General features: G+C 37.3%; 1 protein-coding gene across 2 annotated transcripts in view; it reads left to right on the top strand.

The window, feature by feature from the left end:
- PLCL1 (phospholipase C like 1 (inactive)) overlaps window positions 1-21,418 on the top strand; it is a 383,765-nt gene that overhangs the window by 320,216 nt on the left and 42,131 nt on the right. For both annotated transcript variants that reach the window (XM_059928416.1, XM_059928417.1), the window contains 2 exons: window positions 17,134-17,209; window positions 19,267-19,376. In XM_059928416.1, coding sequence (XP_059784399.1) covers window positions 17,134-17,209; window positions 19,267-19,376 — 186 coding nt within the window. The remainder of the gene's footprint in view (window positions 1-17,133; window positions 17,210-19,266; window positions 19,377-21,418) is intronic.

Raw genomic sequence — 21,418 nt, forward strand, 5'->3', positions numbered from 1 at the left:
ACTTTAGGATTTGCATTGTATTGGTTGGCATCTTTAGTACTCTTGGTGTATTCATGTTAGTATTTATTTTAAAGATGTCTTTTAAGATACTCTGCAGATCCAGAGTGATCATTTAAAAATGTAAATCAGATCATATCACTTTCCTGCCTCCAGTGGCTTCCCATTAAAATAAAACTGAAACTCCTTACTGTGGCTTATAGGGCCAATTATGACCTAGTCTTGCCTACCTATTTCACCTGCTTCTCCCTGCCTCACCCCCATACACTCTCTCCTGCTCACTCCACCCAGTCGCATGGGCTTTCAGACTCAGCTTGTTCCCATCTCCAGGCCATTTTACTTGCAGTTCCCTCTGCCTGGAGTGTCCTTCTCTTGCATGGATAGTTGCTTCTTATCTCTTAATTCTTAGCTCAAATGTCATATCCTCAGAGACGCCTTCCCTAACCACTGTCTCCAACAGTCACTCTATCACATAACCCTATTTGATTTCCATTATCTTACTTGGCAGTATTGAAAATACTTGATTTTTTGTTTAATTTCTGTCCTTTTCCTTTACCCTCAATTTGAGTATACACTCCAGGAGGGCAGAGAAGCTGTCTGCCTTGCTTACTATTGTTAACTCTAGCACCTAAAACACTGCTGACACATAGTATGTTATCAATTAATGTTAGTTGAATAAAATATAAATAGATGCATCTATATAGTTGGTGAAAGTAATGTAGTTCCCATGCTATCTTTGAATGTGCTTTATGGTAAATCTTTAAATCCCCTTTGTTTTATGTCTATGACCCTACTCTAGTGAAATTGTTCCCTGTCTTACACATACAGTTGGAAACCTATAGACTAAGGCAAAACTATGGAGACAGGGAAAAAGATCAGCAGCTGCAAGGGGCTGGGGGCAGGATAGGGTGAGGGAGGGCATTTGTAGGCCAGTGAAACTATTCTGCATAACAGTATAATAGTGGATACATGTCATTATGCATTACCCCAAACCCATAGAATGTACAACACAAAGAGTTAACCCTAATGTGAACTATGAACTTTAGCTAATAATAAAGTATCCATATTGGCTCATCAATTGTAGTAAATATACCACACTAATGCAAGATGTTAACAGTGGGGAAAACTGGGGGTGAGGTGGGGTGAGAGGGTACATGGGAACTCGCTGTACTTTCTGCTCAACTTTTATGCAAACCTAAAACTTCTAAAACTAAAGCCTAAAAAAGACCCACACAGACTATTAATAAAAACTTATTTGGGTGACTAAGGCAGAAGACGAATCTAGGGTTTATTGCCTGGTGGTGGTGGTAGGGGACAGGTATCCCCAAATGAGCAGCTTGTGTGCTCAACTTAGGCTCAAGTTGCTTAAAGATTTCTCAAAAATGGTGATGAACTGTATAGATGCCATCCAAGAGGGGATGTTGTAACCACTAAAAAAAGAATACAGATTATGTTTAGAATAAAAAGTAACCTGAAATCATTTCTGAACAGATACAAATGTTTGGCCTATTTCAGTATCAAAAGAAACAAATCAGGCAACCAGGTAACCTACATTTATTGAAAGTCAACCTGAGTGCATCAGACTCTACTACTTATCATCAGGAAATAAAATGAAAATATGCTAGAAAACATTGACCTTGAGTTCATCTGCACAGATTTTTTTTTTTCTAAATTTAGCTTTTCCCTAATAACCTGAGATGGTCCTATTCTTTACCAAACACTGGCTAATTTAATATTTGGAAATATTTCCTCTAGAGGGTTTTGGAAATTCAGTCTTAAAAGTCATCTTATACTGAAATTAAAATTATAGTATCTGTGTTGGTATGAAGGAATCAAAAGACAAATATATCCATAATAGAGTGGATTTATTTACATGGCATAATTTCAGAAGACACCCCCCACCCCCATTTCATATCTTATTTATTTATTTTTTAAATTTATTTATTTATTTATTTATTTTTTGGCCGTGTTGGGCCTTCGTTTCTGTGCGAGGGCTTTCTCTAGTTGCGGCAAGTGCGTGGGCCTCTCACTATTGTGGCCTCTTTTGTTACGGAGCACAGGATCCAGATACGCAGGCTTAGTAGTTGTGGCTCACGGGCCTAGTTGCTCCGTGGCATGTGGGATCTTCCCAGACCAGGGCTCGAACCCGTGTCCCCTGCATTAGCAGGCAGATTCTCAACCACTGCGCCACCACGGAAGCCCTCATATCTTATTTAAGACATATATTTTCTATCTGCTTACTGGTTGAAATTTCAAAATTATAATAAATTCCTTAGGGTTAAGACATTTAATCTCTTTAAAAATGCAAAAACATCTCAGTAAGTAGTAACACATTGGGTTATCAGTAATTTGTACCTTTGGATGGTTGTAACCTATCCTGTCCTACAGGCAATTTTTTACCTGGGGAAAGGAAGAGATCCTAATGACAGAGTGTTCCCCAAGTCTGGGTAAGGTGGGGGTGAAGTTGCTCAAATAATTGCAATTTTACTGAAGAGCATCCCTGTCTACAATCTCCCTCAATGCTCTGAATAGGGATGTAGCTACGTAAATGCCTGGCTGATATTTAGGGCAACAAAAGCAGAGGTGACTTTCCTGATTGATATATCAAATACATGTCACAGCCAGAGGTGGGAAGTGACAGCTTCTGAAAAGCACTAAAGCAAACTGGGAACATTATTAATCAATAACTCAAGCAAGTAGAACAGGGTCTAAACATTGAAGATGGAATTGATGTCTCCTTCCCAGGCTAAAGACACACAGAGGAGAGCTGTGGTGGTAGACTCCTTGCCGCAGTGCCATTTTGGTGGCTCTGTGGTCATCAGACAGTTTTTCAGAAACTCCCCAAACCTTAATTTAAAATCAGAATGCCATTTCTAAGTGACTTGTCCCTTTATTGCCCCACGATTTGCTGGGGGAGGTGGGGGGGAGTGGGGCGGGGGTGGAGATCTGGTCTCTGAAAGAGCAAGCGTCACTTCCCCACTCTAGATTTTTCACGTTCTCTAAGAAAATATCCACTAATGTAGGTAATGTAGGTCATAGCGTCACTGCTAAGTCTTTTAAGGCTGTTAAAGTAGTATAATTATGTTTTGCAAATAAAAGGTAAGGTTTTCTTTTTTTGTTTAGGATTAACTTTGGGGTTGTTAAAAATAAAAGTTAGTTACTGAAAGAATTGCTTAGTGCTAGAGCCAGGAACGGAGATGTTTAATTTTACAAACATTTACTGAGTTTCTCCCCTGGGCAGCCGTCTGTGTTCATGCAGTGGGAGGTACAGCAGCCCCTGTGCTCCAGTAGCTTACAGTCAGGGCAGGTGACCTGGTAAGGTCCAAATCTGGCTTACAAGTGGATCATTGGTGATCCGCTTATGTTCCTCATCATTGAACACAAGGTTGTAACGGTGGGTGATTACATTGGGAAATACATTGCAATTTCAGTAGAACACTATCAAAATTTCTTTGGCTAGGTTAGACTTTTTTCCTTCTACAGTGGTGCTTTTAATGCATGGACATTGTACATTATTTTCAAAACCCATCTGTAGCCTCAGCCCTAAAATTTTACTTTAGTCACACTTCTACATTTGATTACAGGACATCACCTAGGTGTCTCAAGAACAAACAATAGAAATTTAATAGGTCAAAAACTGGGTTCATGTTTTAGTTCCCTAGGTATTCATTTTTCCTTTTCTGACCCCTGCAAAAGATAACACCAAGCCAATGGTCCTCAATTCCTCCAAGTGATTTTCAAATGTTCTTTCTCTCTCTATATATTAACTCCAATGAGGTCCTTTTTTAAGTTTTTGGCCGCAGCCCATGGCATGTGGGATCTTAGTTCCCTGACCAGGGATCGAACCCACGCCTCCTGCATTGGAAGGCAGAGTCTTAACCACTGGACTGCCGGGGAAGTCCCGAGGTCTTTTTAAAAAAAAAAAAAATTATTGAAGTATAGTTGATTTGCAATGTTGTGTTAATTTCTGCTGTACAGCAAAGTGACTCAGTTATATATACATACATAGATACATACACACACACACATATATATTTTTTTCCATTATGGTTTGTCACAGGATACTGAATATAGTTTCCCATGCTAATAGTAGGACCTTGTTATTTATCCATCCTATATATAAATAGTTTGCCTCTGCTAATCCCAAACTCCCAATCCTTCCCACCCCTAGCTCCTCTCCCCCTTAGCAACCACAAGTCTGTTCTCTATATCTGTGAGTCTGGTTTTGTTTCGTAGATAGGTTCATTTATGTCATGTTTTAGATTCCACATATAAGTGATATCATATGGTATTTGTCTTTCTCTTTCTGACTTACTTTGCTTAGTATGATAATCTCTAGGTCCATCCATGTTGCTGCAAATGGCATTATTTCATTCTTTTCTATGGCTGGGTAATATTCCATTGTGTGTATGTGTACATATATATACATATATATATATATATATATATGTATATATATATATGTCTTGGCTATCCTGTAAGGTCTTTTTATTTACAATTCAATATCAATGAGAGCTACTGCTTCTTTCGTCACCGTATTTCTCATGTGTATCCATTTCCTTACATTGACACAGCCAAGGTTCTCAACAGGCTCTCTTCTCCTCCCACCTGAATTTTTCAATAGGCTGACTAGTCCTCCATCTAGTCTCTACCTTTCTCTAATTCAACAATGGGAATAATCATCCTCAGATTCTATTTTTGATTTTTAACTAGCCTTGCAAAGCCTTCACCCACCATGCTGCCTGTTTTGCCACCCTCAACTCCCATTTCCTTTTATTTGAACCTTCTCCTTCAGTCAAGCTGATTTATTTGCCACATACTTTTCATTCTCCATCCTTTGTATTTCTATTCTGTACCACCTCAAATGACTTCCTAGCCTTAATTCCCTCTCCATCAACCTAAGCCCAGCCCTTTGTCCTAACCTCTTGCAAAACTGACTTTAAGAAAAAATTCATTTATTGACTTTATTCATGGCATTCAACTCATACCAACTATAAAGAATTTTAGTAGATTGTGTGCGATACAGAGATGAATAAACAGAGAGAGGTATCAGCACAAATAGCCATAGTGCAAAGCATGACAGCTCTTTCAACCAAGAGAAATGTAAGTAAAATGAGATGGGAGCATGTATATTTGCCGCTTGTAACACAAGTTTCTCTTTTGATGTATCATTTTGTGTATGTCTTTAGGCTTTTGATTAGTCAATTCAACAAACACATTTTGCACACATGTCACTACTATGCAAGTTGCTGGAGGAAAGAAATGGTATGAAGCAAAATTTCTGTCCTTGAGGAATGGGAAATGCTGATAGGAAGGCGAGATTTACACTTAAAAAGGGGAAGGACAGAGTCACACAGTGTTCAGACAGTGAACCAGATGATGTTTTATGTCCTGAGCTGGAGCCTAAGGACCTTGAGTCCTTATGGTGGACTTTTCACAGTGACTTGTAATATACTATACCCCCTCCCTGACTTTCACCCCGTCTCACCCAGTGCTCAGCAGAATTTTATTTGCAAATAGTTTTGAAAGAAAAATGTTGTCTAAACTTTGTATATTTTTTCTTTAGATACCTGAATTTTTACTTTTCTGTTGTTCTCACCTGTCTAATTTTTCATGCATAGTCAAGAAGTATTGCCTAACATATTTTGGTCCTCTTAAGTGTTTTAAATTAATGTGAACACTTTTGGGTAGTTAGTGTTTTAAACATAGCAATCAGAGGTGGAATAGTTACAGGGGATTGCAACTGTAAAAAATACACCCAAAGCATTCTCTGAAGTTGACTGCTGTGCTGAATTATTTAACATTAACATAAAAGTTAAAACTTTGCTATGATATGAGCGACAGATTTTCTGAACATAAAATCAAAGCAACCTAGAGAACATGAGTCAAGGGTTATTTAAGCTTTTCCTCTGTTGTGATTTGGAGAACTGTTGATTATGTTAGCATGACTAGGAATCTAGCAAAAAGAGCTAATCAGTATCTTTTATCACTCTTGCAATGGAATCAATACACTGGCCGGTATCACAATTAAGCCAAACATAATGGCTGGATTAAATACAGTCTCTTCTCTCAGGATGGGAAAAAGTTGTCAACAGTCCCCCAATGTAGTTTTACTTATTGGAATAAATTTAGATTGAAATTAAGTCAAAGGCACTCTCTCTCCATATGAAGTTTGTGTGAAACTTTATATTAGTTTGCATTTTAAAAAGTACATTGGGTTGTGTAGTAATGGAACCTGGAAAAAAAAGAACAGCCCACTGGCATGTGCTCAACCAGAGCTGGTTATTTAAAAACAAGGTGTTGTGCACTTAGTGCATCGAAACTTCTTTTAGTCTTGGGTGTGGCAATGTCTTGTGATACATTTTCTGTATATTGGGGGAAATGTCAGCATCTTGAGAGTTGGCAGCATTTCCACTTGGTACCAGGGTCCCAAGGACACAGGATATCACAGATGCATCAATAAGTAAGTATCTCAGGGGGCCTCCTTTGTGGAATATTGTGCACGCATCCTCAAAGTTTGCTTTGAATTCCTGAATATTCAAGTTCTTGAAACAGTTTTAGTTTAAGTCAGTGTGAGATCGTCAAATTGGCCTGAAAATTCTGGAGAAAGTTCGTGAAGTTTAGTAACCTGGTAATTTTATGAATGAACTAAATTTTAATCATAGTGGGATAAAAACAAACATTTCTAATGATTACTCAAGATATAGCTGACAACTATATTTTGGAAACAGAACAACTGGAGAAAAGAAAAGGTAAAATGATCCTTTTATGCAGAAAGCTGTTCATGCAGTAGATCCTATTACTGATGTGGAGACAGAGGTCCTTTGGCCTGCCCTGTGTGAGTTCCCCTGTCCTGCTCTATTATAAATCAGGCTAGGAAAAGTGATTCAGAGCTGGTTCCAGGACAGAGAATACTTACTTCATCACATACACCAAAGGTAGTGGATTTCCAGTAAGCTTGCAAATGTTCTAACCTTATATGTGTTCCTGTTTCACCAAAAATTAGCAGTCTTATAGGACTGACTTTGCTTAAAACCAAAAGATGCCCATCTATCAAGAGTGCTTTTTAACCATCTGATTTAAAATGTTTAAGTAAATTAAAAATTAAGGGAAATTATCTTCATTCTACTTAGCAAATATATTTGTAACAACAATCAGATATTAAAATGTACCAAGTTTAATAAAATTCAAGTTTTATTTTAAACAATTTGAACAGATGAGCCACTATAGAACTAAAAACTAAAACCCAGCATTTTGATTAGAAGGAAGATAGAGATAGATTAATTATTTCAGTCTTCTTAATACATCTAGAGCAGATTGACTTTTTCTTGATTTACATATTCTTAAATGATTGCCTTTCCAAATTTGATAACTCCTTCCTGAAAAAACAGTGGACACAAGTAAGTACATTGCTTACTAGGTTTCATAGGAAGAATATCTATACTGGTTCGTGTGTGTTGCAAGTTAGACTTGGAGGGGGAAGCAGTCATGGCAAAAATGTTTCATGTTGCTCTACTTGGTCAATTCTAATGTATAAAATGTTAATACCAACTTGCACTTGAAATAGGAATTCTACACTCTAATATAATATTAGCATCACAGAACAGTTTATAATGTCTGCACCTCAAGAATGCCTGAGTTCTAGTCTAAACTTTCCACTAACTAGCCATATGGCTTAAGGTAAGTCAATAGGGCTGAGTTTTTTCATTTGTAAAATGGGGTTGTCCATGACAGATGGTTGTTAAGGTTACTTCTACATGTAAAGTTCTGTGGTTCTAAGAACTTAGATGTAATTCAGGATAAAATTGGCATCTATGGAAGGTTTCTGAGTCATGATTTGATGAAATCTCATCTTTTCAGTACCATTAAATAGTTACATTGACTCTACAATGATCCTAGGCAATTAGTCAAACTCCCTATTGAGCTGGGAAGACAGTTTTTTTTCACACAGGCGAGACAATTTAATCTACCTTTGAGTAAAAGCATTACTGTTCCCTTCAGTAAAGGTTTTGTTTTAAATAAATGATTTTGATCTTAACTGAGAACTTTACACTCCCCAGTTCAGGACATATCTAATGCTTAAAGTAATGCCAACCTTTATCTGGGTAAGTCCTCTATTCTTTTAGATTCAAAGCCGTGGCTAGGAAATAAGATGCATTAGGAGATATTCATGTGACAGAACCAAAGAAAAGCTCTTTGTATTACTATAACAGCAAAGGCAACTGGGAGCTCAGGCTGAGACATCAGATATGTAAATCAGGCTGCTGCCAGATTCTATCGACTGAGTCAATCCAGCCTTGGCTGGCTGTCTACTGACTACCCAGCTGGGGGATTATCTGAAGACATGCTTCTCACCTTCTCTCCTTGGCTTTAGCACTTTGTATTTCATTTCCGTCAGGATCTGTAGAGATCTAGGAAGGAGATGAAACTCAAATCAACCATTTTTCCTTCCTAACAACTTAGATAAATTACTTAGCTGGGGAGAAAGATTGAAGTTGTTGATTTAAATGTGGTTTGGAATTGTTGGTACATTTCAGCCATCCATCTAATTTGTTTTCTCTATAACTACTAAGAATTGAAAGTTGACTACAGTAAATAGAATAAAATTATTCTTCTAAATACAATGGAAACTGTTACCATAGAGAAGAGGATCAAATGCTCTTCTGACAAAAGTTTACATGAGCAATGATTTTAAGTTCTGAGAATATTAATTATGAGGTGTTTTAAAGTTATAACTTTTGTTACTAAAGGTTTTAAAGTTATCCTCGGGGATAATCTTCTTGTTGAAGGTTAAATCACACTTGACTATCTCTTTATGAAGTGATCTATTAGACAATGGGAAAAACAAACTTCTTACACTATGGGGTTAACAAATATTTACTTGGAAGATTTTGAAGAGAACTTGAATCATAGTGTTTGTTGTATGTTTTAGTTCTGAATTTAGTTTGCCTCAAATAAGTAATAAAGTTTTAAAATTTATTTTCTGATACTTGAGTATTACATTTTCCATAGGTATAATCCTCTTAAAAGCTGTATGTTTAGTTTTCACTACTCAATTTGAAAGGGAATTAAGAACATGTAAGGTGGATAGCCTCATCCACCAGAGGTCAGACAGCAGAAGCAAGAAGAACTACAGTCCTGCAGGCTGTGGAACAAAAACCACATTCACAGAAAGATAGACAAGATGAAAAGGCAGAGGGCTATATACCAGATGAAGGAACAAGATAAAACCCCAGGAAAACAACAAAATGAAATGGAGATAGGAAACCTTCCAGAAAAAGAATTCAGAATAATGACAGTGAAGATGATCCAGAACCTCGTAAAAAAAAATGGACGCAAAGATCGAGAAGATGCAAGAAATGTTTAACAAAGATCTAGAAGAATTAAAGAACAAACAAACAGAGATGAACAATACAATAACTGAAATGAAAAATACACTAGAAGAAATCAATAGCAGAATAACTGAGGCAGAAGAACAGACAAGTGACCTGGAAGACAGGATGGTGGAATTCACTGCTGCAGAACAAAATAAAGAAAAAAGAATGAAAAGAAATGAAGACAGCCTAAGAGACCTCTGGAACAATATTAAATGCAACAACATTCACATTATAGGGGTCCCAGAAGGAGAAGAGAGAGAGAAAGGACCCGAGAAAATACTTGAAGAGATTATAGTCGAAAACGTCCCTAACATGGGAAAGGAAATAGCCACCCAAGTCCAGGAAGCGCAGAGAGTCCCATACACTATAAACCCAAGGAGAAACACTCCGAGACACATAGTAATCAAATTGGCAAAAATTAAAGGCAAAGAAAAATTATTGAAAGCAGCAAGGGAAAAATGACAAATAACATACAAGGGAACTCCCATAAGGTTAACAGCTGATTTCTCAGCAGAAACTCTACAAGCCAGAAGGGAGTGGCATGATATATTTAAAGTGATGAAAGGGAAGAACCTACAACCAAGATTACCCTACCCGGCAAGGATGTCATTCAGATTCGATGGAGAAATCAAAAGCTTTACAGACAAGCAAAAGCTAAGAGAATTCAGCACCACCAAACCAGCTCTACAACAAATGCTAAAGGAACTTCTCTAAGTGGGAAACACAAGAGAAGAAAAAGACCTACAAAAACAAACCCCCAAAAATTAAGAAAATTGTAATAGGAACATACATATCAATAATTACCTTAAATGTGAATGGATTAAATGCTCCAACAAAAAGACACAGGCTTGCTGAATGGGTACAAAAACAAGACCCATATATATGCTGTCTACAAGAGACCCACTTCAGACCTAGGGACACATACAGACTGAAAGTGAGGGGATGGAAAAAGATATTCCATGCAAATGGAAATCAAAAGAAAGCTGGAGTAACAATACTCATATCAGATAAAATAGACGTTAAACTAAAGAATGTTACAAGAGACAAGGAAGGACACTATATAATGATCAAGGGATCAATCCAAGAAGAAGATATAACAATTATAAATATATTTGCACCCAACATAGGAACACCACAATACATAAGGCAACTGCTGACAGCTCTAAAAGAGGAAATCGACAATAACACAATAATAGTGGGAGACTTTAACACCTCACTTACACCAATGGACAGATCATCCAAACAGAAAATTAATAAGGAAACACAAGCTTTAAATGACACAATAGACCAAACAGATTTAATTGATATTTATAGGACATTTCATCCAAAAACAGCAGATTACATTTTCTTCTCAAGTGTTCAAGGAACATTCTCCAGGATAGATCACATCTTGGGTCACAAATCAAGGCTCAGTAAATTTAAGAAAAATGAAATCATGTCAATCATCTTTTCTGACCACAATGCTATGAGATTAGAAATCAATTACCGGGAAAAAAAAAAAAGTAAAAAACACAAACACATGGAGGCTAAACAATACGTTACTAAATAACCAAGAGATCACTGAAGAAATCAAAAAATACCTAGAGACAAATGACGATGAAAACACGACTATCCAAAACCTATGGGGTGCAGCAAAAGCAGTTCTAAGAGGAACGTTTATAGCTATACAGTCCTACCTCAAGAAACAAGAAATATCTCAAATAAACAATCTAACGTTACACCGAAAGGAACTAGAGAAAGAAGAACAAACAAAACCCAAAGTTAGCAGAAGGAAAGAAATCATAAAGATCAGATCAGAAATAAATGAAATAGAAATAAAGAAAACAATAACAAAGATAAATAATACTAAAAGCTGGTTCTTTGAGAAGATAAACAAAATTGATAAGCCATTAGCCAGACTCAACAAGAAAAAGAAGGAGAGGACTCAAATCAATAAAATTAGAAATGAAAAAGGAGAAGTTACAACAGACACAACAGAAATACAAAGTGTCGTAAGAGACTACTACAAGCAGCTCTATTCCAATAAAATGGACAACCTGGAAGAAATGGACAAATTCTTAGAAAGGTATAACCTTCCAAGACTGGACCAGGAAGAAATAGAAAATATGAACAGACCAATCACAAGTGATGAAATTGAAACTGTGATTAAAAATCTTCCAACAAACAAAAGTCCAGGACCAGATGGCTTCACAGGTGAATTCTATCAAACATTTAGAGAAGAGCTAACACCCATCCTTCTCAAACTCTTCCAAAAAATTGCACAGGAAGGAAAACTCCCAAACTCATTCTATGAGGCCACCATCACCCTGATACCAAAACCAGACAAAGATACTACAAAAAAAAAAAAAAAAGAAAATTACAGACCAATATCACTGATGAATATAGATGCAAAAATCCTCAACAAAATACTAGCAAACAGAATCCAACAACACATTAAAAGGATCATACACCATGATCAAGTGGGATTTATCCTAGTGATGCAAGGATTCTTCAATATACACAAATCAATCAATGCGATACACCATATTAACAAATTGAAGAAGAAAAACCATATGATCATCTCAATAGATGCGGAAAAAGCTTTTGACAACATTCAACACATATTTATGATAAAAACTGTCCAGAACGTGGGTGTAGAGGGAAACTACTTCAACATAATAAAGGCCATATATGACAAACCCACAGCAAACATCATTCTGAATGGTGAAAAACTGAAAACATTTCCTCTAAGATCAGGAACAAGACAAGGATGTCCACTCTCACCACTCTTATTCAACATAGTTTTGGAAGTCCTAGCCACAGCAATCAGAGAAGAAAAAGAAATAAAAGGAATGCAAATTGGAAAAGAAGAAATAAAACTGTCACTGTTTGCAGATGACATGATACTAAACATAGAGAATCCTAAAGATGTACCAGAAAACTACTAGAGCTAATCAATGAATTTGGTAGCGTAGCAGGATACAAAATTAAAGCACAGAAATCTCTTGCATTCCTATACACTAATGATGAAAAATCTGAAAGAGAAATTAAGGAAACACTCCCATTTACCACTGCAACAAAAAGAATAAAATACCTAGGAATAAATCTTCCTAGGTAGACAAAAGACCTGTATGCAGAAAACTATAAGACACTGATGAAAAAAATTAAAGATGATACCAACAGATGGAGAGATATACCATGTTCTTGGATTGGAAGAATCAATATTGTGAAAATGACTCTACTACCCAAAGCAATCTACAGATTCAGTGCAATCCCTATCAAATTACCAATGACATTTTTTACCGAACTAGAACAAAAAATCTTAAAATTTGTATGGAGACACAAAAGACCCCGAATAGCCAAAGCAGTCTTGAGGGAAAAAAACGGAGCTGGAGGAATCAGACTCCCTGACTTCTGGCTATATTACAAAGCTACAGTAATCAAGGCAATATGGTACTGGCACAAAAACAGAAATATAGATCAATGGAACAGGATAGAAAGCCCAGAGATAAACCCATGCACCTATGGTCAACTAATCTATGACAAAGGAGACAAGGATATACAATGGAGAAAAAGTCTTTTGAATAAGTGGTGCTGGGAGAACTGGACAGCTACATGTAAAAGAATGAAATTAGAACACTCCCTAACACCATACACAAAAATAAGCTCAAAATGGATTTGAGACCTAAATGTAAGACCGGACACTATAAAACTCTTAGAGGAAAACATTGGAAGAACACTCTTTGACATAAATCACAGCAAGATCTTTTTTGATCCACCTCCTAAAGGAAATAAAAACAAAAATAAACAAATGGGACCTAATGAAACTTAAAAGCTTTAGCACAGCAAAGGAAACCATAAACAAGATGAAAAGACAACCCTCAGAATGGGAGAAAACATTTGCAAATGAATCACCAGACAAAGGATTAATCTCCAAAATACATAAACAGCTCATGCAGCTCAATATTAAAACAACAAACAACCCAATCCAAAAATGGGCAGAAGACCTAAATAGACATTTCTCCAAAGAAGACATACAGATAGCCAAGAAGCACATGAAAAGCTGCTCAACATCACTAATCATTAGAGAAATGAAAATCAAAACTACAATGAGGTATCACCTCACACCAGTTAGAATGGGCATCATCAGAAAATCTAGAAGCAACAAATGCTGGAGAGGGTGTGGAGAAAAGGGAACCCTTTTGCACTGTTGATGGGAATATAAATTGATACAGCCACGATGGAGAACAGTATGGAGGTTCCTTAAAGAACTAAAAATAGAATTACCATATGACTCAGCAATCCCACTACTGGGCACATACCCTGAGAAAACCATAATTCAAAAAGACACATGCACCCCAATGTTCATTGCAGCACTATTTACAATAGCCAGGTCATGGAAGCAACCTAAATGCCCATTGACAGACGAATGGATAAAGAAGTTGTGGTACATATATACAATGGAATATTACTCAGACATTAAAAGGAATGAAATTGGGTCATTTGTAGAGACGTGGTTGCATCTAGAGACTGTCATACAGAGTGAAGTAAGTCAGAAAGAAAAAAACAAATATCGTATATGAACGCATATACGTGGAACCTAGAAAATGGTACAGATGAACCGGTTTGCAGAGCAGAAATTGAGACACAGAAGTAGAGAACAAACGTATGGACACAAAGGGGGGAAAGCGGCGTGCTGTGGGGGTGGTGGTGGGATGAACTGGGAGATTGGGATTGACATGTATACACTGATGTGTGTAAAATGGATGACTAATAAGAAAATAAATAAGTAAATAAACATTAAAAAAAAAAAGAACATGTAAAGTTATAGAAGAATGGAGAACCTAGGAAAAAAGACTAGAGACAAAAAGAAAGATTATATTTCAAAAAAGACCATGATAAGTTTGAGAAGTGATCTGTTGTGTACATGTGTGGGTAATTAATACTAGAAGAAATAAGTATCACAAAATAAGATAAGGAAAAGGTGATATCGATGGATAGATATGAAAATGGATAGATGAATCTGGGGATATAAAGTGGGGTCAACTGCTGAGCTGGCAAGAATGAGAACTGAGAATTGGCCAGGGGGTAGTCTGTGATGAGGCCAAACTTTGGGGGTCTCAGTGGAGTCCCGCAAGAGTCAAAGCAACGAGCATGGGCTAGTTTTTTAAGGAAGCATTGATGAGGACAACCACTGAAGTCCAAAAGAGTATTTTGTTATTGTTTTTGTTTGCTTACTTTAAGGTAGGAGATGTTGTATGGAAAAGGGAAAAACCAGGGGAGAGGTAGAAATTGTAGATGAATAAAGAAGGTCTCATTAGGAATGGGTTCCTGAAGGGAAGAGGGAAAGGTGAGATTGGAAGTCGAGGTAGAAGAGTTAGCCTTGGCGAAGAGGACACTTCCTTCTCAGGTTCTCACAAAAAGGCTGTGGCATTTTTGGATGTAGGAAATATATTCCTTTTGTACTCAACACTGAGGAGATATTTAGTAAAATACTGCAAAAAAAAAAAGGTGGCCACAAATCAATAGAGTTTCTTTTCTTTTCTTTTTTAATCTGATAATGGTATCATATGTTCTCCACTGAGAGCAAAACCAAGAGAAATGAATGTCAGTCAAGGTATTATCAGAGGAAATTACCAATGCTATCCCTTTTTGGAGTTTTTCTTAAAAAGGACATATTTGAACCTGGTTGAAGTAGATTGATTACGGTCATGGCCTCATGTTATTACTGATGGGCTGGGTCAGGTGACTTTGGAAAGCTACATTTCAGGCTCAAAAGACTGAATGTGTGAAGGCATGGCCAGGCTAGACAAAATCAGAGGGTGCTATTTTTTCATGAAAATAAATGGATGCCAGGAAACCGGGATTTTAATTCCAGTTTGATCACTAATTAGTTCCATTTTTAATGGAACTAATTTTCCATTAGTTCCAAGGATTTTAACTCTTATTAAGTAGTTTCCTTTTTCACAAAATTAAGGGTGTGGTCCTGATAGCTAAGATTCTTTTAGCCTTAAAAATAAAATGATTCTAAAATTGTGCAGTATATTGGCTATTTTGCTCATGGTAAAGTTACAGAATGTGTTTGTTCTTTATGAATGTTTCCCTTGCTTGAATTTTATGAAAACATTTTGTATGTTATCTGACCAATTGGAACATCTGATAACTTTGAAAGTATTATAAAAACTTAATTGATACTGCATGGGTAGATGCTAAGCTTAGAAAAGACTAAATCAGATTCCCTTCATATTAAATCTTTCTTTGCCTTTAAGTTGCATTCACTTGGAAGCTGCAGTAACTCAGGCTACATGTAACCATTTGAGAAACTGTTATTCAGAAACATTCCACTTCCTCTTGGGAGTTGAAAGAGTTAATGCAGTTAAAAAGTTTGATGCAGCTTAGACCTTCTGGGGTGTCTAGTTTTATGGTTTTAATAGTCACTTTAGCCCTCCAAATAAGTCACTTCAAACTATCATTTTAGGCAGAAAATATCAGTAATTGAAGTTTGGTTGAATTAATTATCATGTGTCATTTAATCATTTGAGTAGACTTCCCTACTAGACTATGAACTCCATGGAGATAGAAATGTGTCTGTTTTTGCTCATCCATGTATCATACCCCTTGTAGTTACTACAGTGCTTACACACAGTGCCTGCTGAGTAGATATTTGTTAAATGAATGAATGATTTGATTTTACTTCTATAGAGTTGTTAGGCACTAAAAATTCATGATTCAAATGTTCTTTTCCATTTGAAGATTTGTAGTCATAAACTTTATATTTGAAAGTGATTGTATAAAACTACAATCTTGTACAACAGCATTTAATTATGAAGAATGTCTTACTCAAGACTTTTTATGTCCACTTTGGATTCTGCCTTGAACTCTCTTCAGATTATTGAACCAGACAGATAAAACATGGAGTAGCAGATTAAAAGGGACAACATTTATTAGGAGTAGAAGAGTGGCTGGAAATACAGGAAGTGTTTGCCTATTGGTGCCTTTCTTTAGTCACTTCTTCAGAAGGGCCCCAATCCCTTGTCTTTCTGATCACAACTTCTTTACCTACTCTCATCTTCCCCCTTCACATACAGATTTCTCTTTTCTTCATCTCTCCAACAGCTGTCCTATTTTTCCCTACTTCACTCAGTATATTAATTACTTCTTGGTCTTTTTTCTTTCTACCCAAATGTGGAGGGCAGGGACACCATTTCAGTATTGTTGCCTACAAGCTCTGTGGAATTGCTGGTGAATATGACCCACAGTTCATTCTTGCCAATGGAGCTGGAGCCCTTCTCGACGAAGGACCAGGACTCCAAAATGTTTGCGCCACTTAAATCCAATTTGCCGACTTCACCGATATGTCCTGTAGTTCTTTACCTCATCACTAGGTGATTCCCTGTTCTGATATCTCATTGCTGTTGTTCCAGTACCACTTGCCTTGATGTTGCAGTAACTTTGGGGTGAGGGGATAACATAAGAGGTGTTCATGAATGTGATCTGGGACTTAAAGAGTGTGTATGCAGTTATTCAACAGTTATTGATTTGGCACCCATGGTGTGCCAGGCATATTACATAAGTGGAGCAACCATAAGGTAGGTGACTCTAGCTGGTGTTAGAGTGGATGGGGCTTGGAGCAGAGATCATCCTTCCCTCTCCCATCTCTTGTGGTTATGGCCAGGGCGCCCCATTACTGGCAGTTTCATGTGGGTCTTTATGTTGTCTTTCCAAAGTGCCAGTTTAAGGATTTCTGACAACCACCTTTTTAATGCTTATTTTGTGACAGATGATCCAAGAGAGCCGGTTTCTCATAGAAATGGCAGACACAGTCCAGGAAAAGATCGTGCAGTGTCAGAAAGCAGGTAACCTACCCCCTGGCCCCCATTTCGTTTAGAAACCATAATGATGATTTTTGGCAGACTTTAAAAGTTTAACTATACTTTGAGTTACACTGAAGCCTTTGTTTAGTACAGAAGAGATCTATGTGATAGTAGGTAGGTGGTCTGTGTGTATATGGAGGGGGCATCTGAAGATGTCTAGAGAGGTGAGGGTTTCTGAATTTACTTTTGTGATTTGGGAACCTGTCAAAGCCTTTTATTACTGATATGGAAACTGTGGTTTCACATTGCCCCTTAAGAAGCTTTATTTTTACAGTTTGAACCATAATCTTGTTAACCTTCTAGGCTTTTGCCTCATTTACTAGTCCTCATTTTAGCTTTGTTCCTTCTTTAAGGATGGGATGGGCCATGTGTCTCTGATGGCACATTGCTGTGTTTATTTATTTTCACTTCATCCACACCCCAGTACTTTTATCTCTCTTGGATCCATGTTCTCCCTGATCCACACACACGCATTAGTGATTGCAATAAGGAAGATGACACTGACAGTTGCTTGATATATATGCATATGATACGCTAAGCACACACGCTATGTTATTTAGTCCTCATAACAACTCTGCAATGTAGTCATCATTATATCCAATCTAGAGATGAGGCATCTGAGATTCTGAGAGATTGAGTGAATTACCCCAAATCCCATATCAACACGTGGTAGAGGTGACCTTTGAACCCAGACCAAACTTTGAAAATGGTGCTCTTTGCTACTGATCTGGAGGCTTAAATGTTTCCGTTGACAGGAAGCACAAAAATAATAACAATATGAAATACTTATATTATTCTCCTGTGTACCATGCACTACTTTGAGAGTTTTGTATGTATTGACTCATTTAATTGTCACACAATTCCATGAGGTCAATACTCTTGTTATCACCATTGCACCATTGAGGAGACTTAATGGCAGAGAGTTTCAGGGATTCGCTCATGCTCATGTAGCTAGTCAGTGGTAGAGCCAGAGTGTAGGTCTGGGCTCTGCAGCCATGCTTTTACTATGTACTGGGCTTGTGATGTTAGCACCAGGAAAGTTAATGTGGTTTTAGGCTGCATTAATACAAGCCTAGTCACTAGAACTAGGAAGGTGTTGGTAAAACCCTACGTCATGTGGGCAACTTCAATCCCATTTTGAGAACGATGTTCCTGGATGTCATCCTTAAAGAGAAATTATAATAAGCTGAAACATGTTAGAATGTTTAATCTGGAGAAGGGAAAACTCTAGTAGACTTTATCCAACATCTTTCTTCAAATATTTAAAGGGCTGTACTGTAGAACAGAGATTAGACCTTGTTGTTCTGAGGCTAGCTAGCACCAAGGAGTAGAAGTTTCAGGGAGAGAGACTGGTTTGATATCAGTCACAGCTTTCCAAAGATGGAATGAGCTTTCCAGAAGAAAGTGTGATTCCCATCTCTGAGGTGCTAAGACAAAGGCTGGAGAGACAGATGATGGTGATGTTTTTTATAGTATTCAAGCTTGGGGGAATGGTTTAGCTAAAAATAACTTTAAGGCCATTCCCAAATCTGACACATTTGGGTGTTTCCAGGAATGTTATTTTAAAAAGACTTTTTATTTTTACTCAACATTTACTAATTACCATTGTTATCTATGTGGGCTCCAGGCCTACTGTCAAGCCATATGGATGGTTCATAAGGCAAAGTAAGATATGTGCATCCTTCACATATGGTAGCCATTCACACATTACACCATTTTATATAAAAACCAGGCAGAGAACAAACAAGATGGATGCCACCTGTTAGAAGAATTTGCTTCTTAACTTCACGTCTTTGTCTATGGCCCCTTGCTCTTTAAAATCTAATTTAATCTAACGTACTGATTATTTTTAGTTTTCCTTTAAGGATAGCCATTTGGTGGTGATGAACAGAATGAGAAGGAGAATTCAATTTTGGGATTTAGAAATTATGAGAAGGACAGAAATGGGAAATTACATTCTTACTGATAATATTTTCACAATAAAATGCCTATTTTTCTGAAATTTATACAAAGAATTGGCTTATGTTCTCTTTTTAAAGGGATGGAGTTCCATGAGGAACTTCATAATCTGGGGGCAAAAGAAGGCTTGAAAGGAAGAAAACTCAACAAAGCAACTGAGAGCTTTGCTTGGAACATTACAGTACTGAAGGTAAATGAAGTACTCGCGTGCCCCTTTGTCTTTATTTTTCTCCTCATCTCTCCAATGTGTAGAGAAGCGTCAGTGGTTAAATACGGTGACTTGAATTTTTAATTAATGCTTGACCTAATTAATTCGTGCTCTAAGTGACGGGAGATGCATACTGGGATTAACACACGTTTTGCCATAATAGGACAATGAGTTTTGTGGTGGAGGCAGAAGACAGCACGACCTAATTCTATTACCTGGTGTTTGTGCGTGTGTGGTTTACTCATACTTCTAGTCAAGTCAATATGGCTGTTCTGGTTTGTGGAAAGAATAACACAAAATGTTGCTGGAGAAGGATCCAACACAAGTGACTTGGAAAAGCTTTAATCTACAGAATATCTGGAGCCATTTAGGACTATTTGATTTTAGGAAGAGTCTCTATAAATACATTTATTTTTGCAAAAATTTTGGAAGTCAGTTTTTTGAGATTATGATTTGCTCTGCTGAAAATTAACTTTAAGACTTCGAAGTAAAGATGCCACTTTTCATATTTTGTTACATGAATGGACAAATGATTTAGGCAGTTGGAATAATTTATTCTTAGCAGTGTGATGGAGAAAAACAGCTACAAACAAAATTAATAATTACTGACATCTAAAGAACACTGATGCGCCAGGCGCTGTTTTACAAGGTTTATATGAATTAACATTTTAATACTTTCATTAACTCAATACTGTTATTATTCTCATTTTAAAAGTGAGAAAACCAAGGCACTGAAAACTTATGTATATTACCCAAGGTCACTCAGCTAGTAAATGGTGGAGCTGGAGTTTGAACCCAGGCAGTTGGCTCCAGAGCCTGCTCTACAGAGAGATACTGCACATGTTTACGTGCAAGTGCTAGGTGAACTGTAATACACATCACAAATGTTTATTAAAAATTCAGTCCACAAATATTTGTTAAGCTCCTACTATGTACTGGGCTCTCTGCTATGCATTGGGAACCCATGAAGAAAAAAAGCGATACAGACCCTGACCTCGTGAGTTAACAGTCTGGGGGCAGGAGGTGGGGTGGGGGAAAATAGGTGTCATTTGCTTAAGAGGCAGGAACTATAGTGTTAATATAAAGACGAGCTTGTTTTATAATACCTGAGTACAACATGGCAGTGTGAGCCCTGATACAGACGCTTTCTGTTCAGCGTATTTTTATGTGGGCTCGTTAATGTGCTGATCGCTGAGAAAGGAGCTACAGACACAAATATCAAAAAAGTAATACCTGGGCCTCCAGAACTAGTCTACTAGGGGAGACAGACATGTGACTAATAGCAACCATTGATTATTCAACACTTCACATGTGACAAGCACCCATGACTAAGTAGTTTATGTATGTTTCCTCCTTTCCTCTTCGCAACAACTGTGTGACATTGCAGCAACTCATGCTGACCCTGATATGACCCTCTCCATCTCACAGATGAGGAAACTGAGGCTCAGGAAGGTTTTAGTTTCTTACCTTTAGCTAGTAGATGGCAGAACTGAGATGCTATATTATGCCCATTGTTCTAACCACTACCCTGTCCTCCTGCCTCCTGAAAGACTCAATCCATGTGACTGAGTCCAGGCAGCCTAGTACAGGGGTGAGGGCACAGGCTCTGGGTGCAGACGCCTGATAGCTGTGAGGCTTTGGCCAAGTTATGTAGTCTCTCTGAGGGTGATAATAATACCCACACCCCAGGTTTTATAAGAATGAAATGAGAGAATACACACAAAAATATCTAAGTCACAGTGCATGAAACTTGACATTATATCTATACCTATACTATTATTGTATATATATGCTATTACTTTTGCCAGGGTGAGGATGACCATTGGAATAAAAGGCTTTTGGTTTTTCTTAATTTAAATTTAAATTAAAAAATCAACTAATTAATTATTTAAAATTGAGGTATAATTGTTAGTTTCTTTGTTAACTTCTGACTGAAGCCCAGTCACTGTTTTCTGAGGTTTGTTTGTGTGTTTGGTTTAGTGACAGGAACTGATTGCTAGATGGGGCCTAGCAAATGCTGTACA

This window comes from Balaenoptera ricei, chromosome 7 (assembly GCF_028023285.1).
Source record: "Balaenoptera ricei isolate mBalRic1 chromosome 7, mBalRic1.hap2, whole genome shotgun sequence".
Lineage (NCBI taxonomy): Eukaryota > Metazoa > Chordata > Mammalia > Artiodactyla > Balaenopteridae > Balaenoptera > Balaenoptera ricei.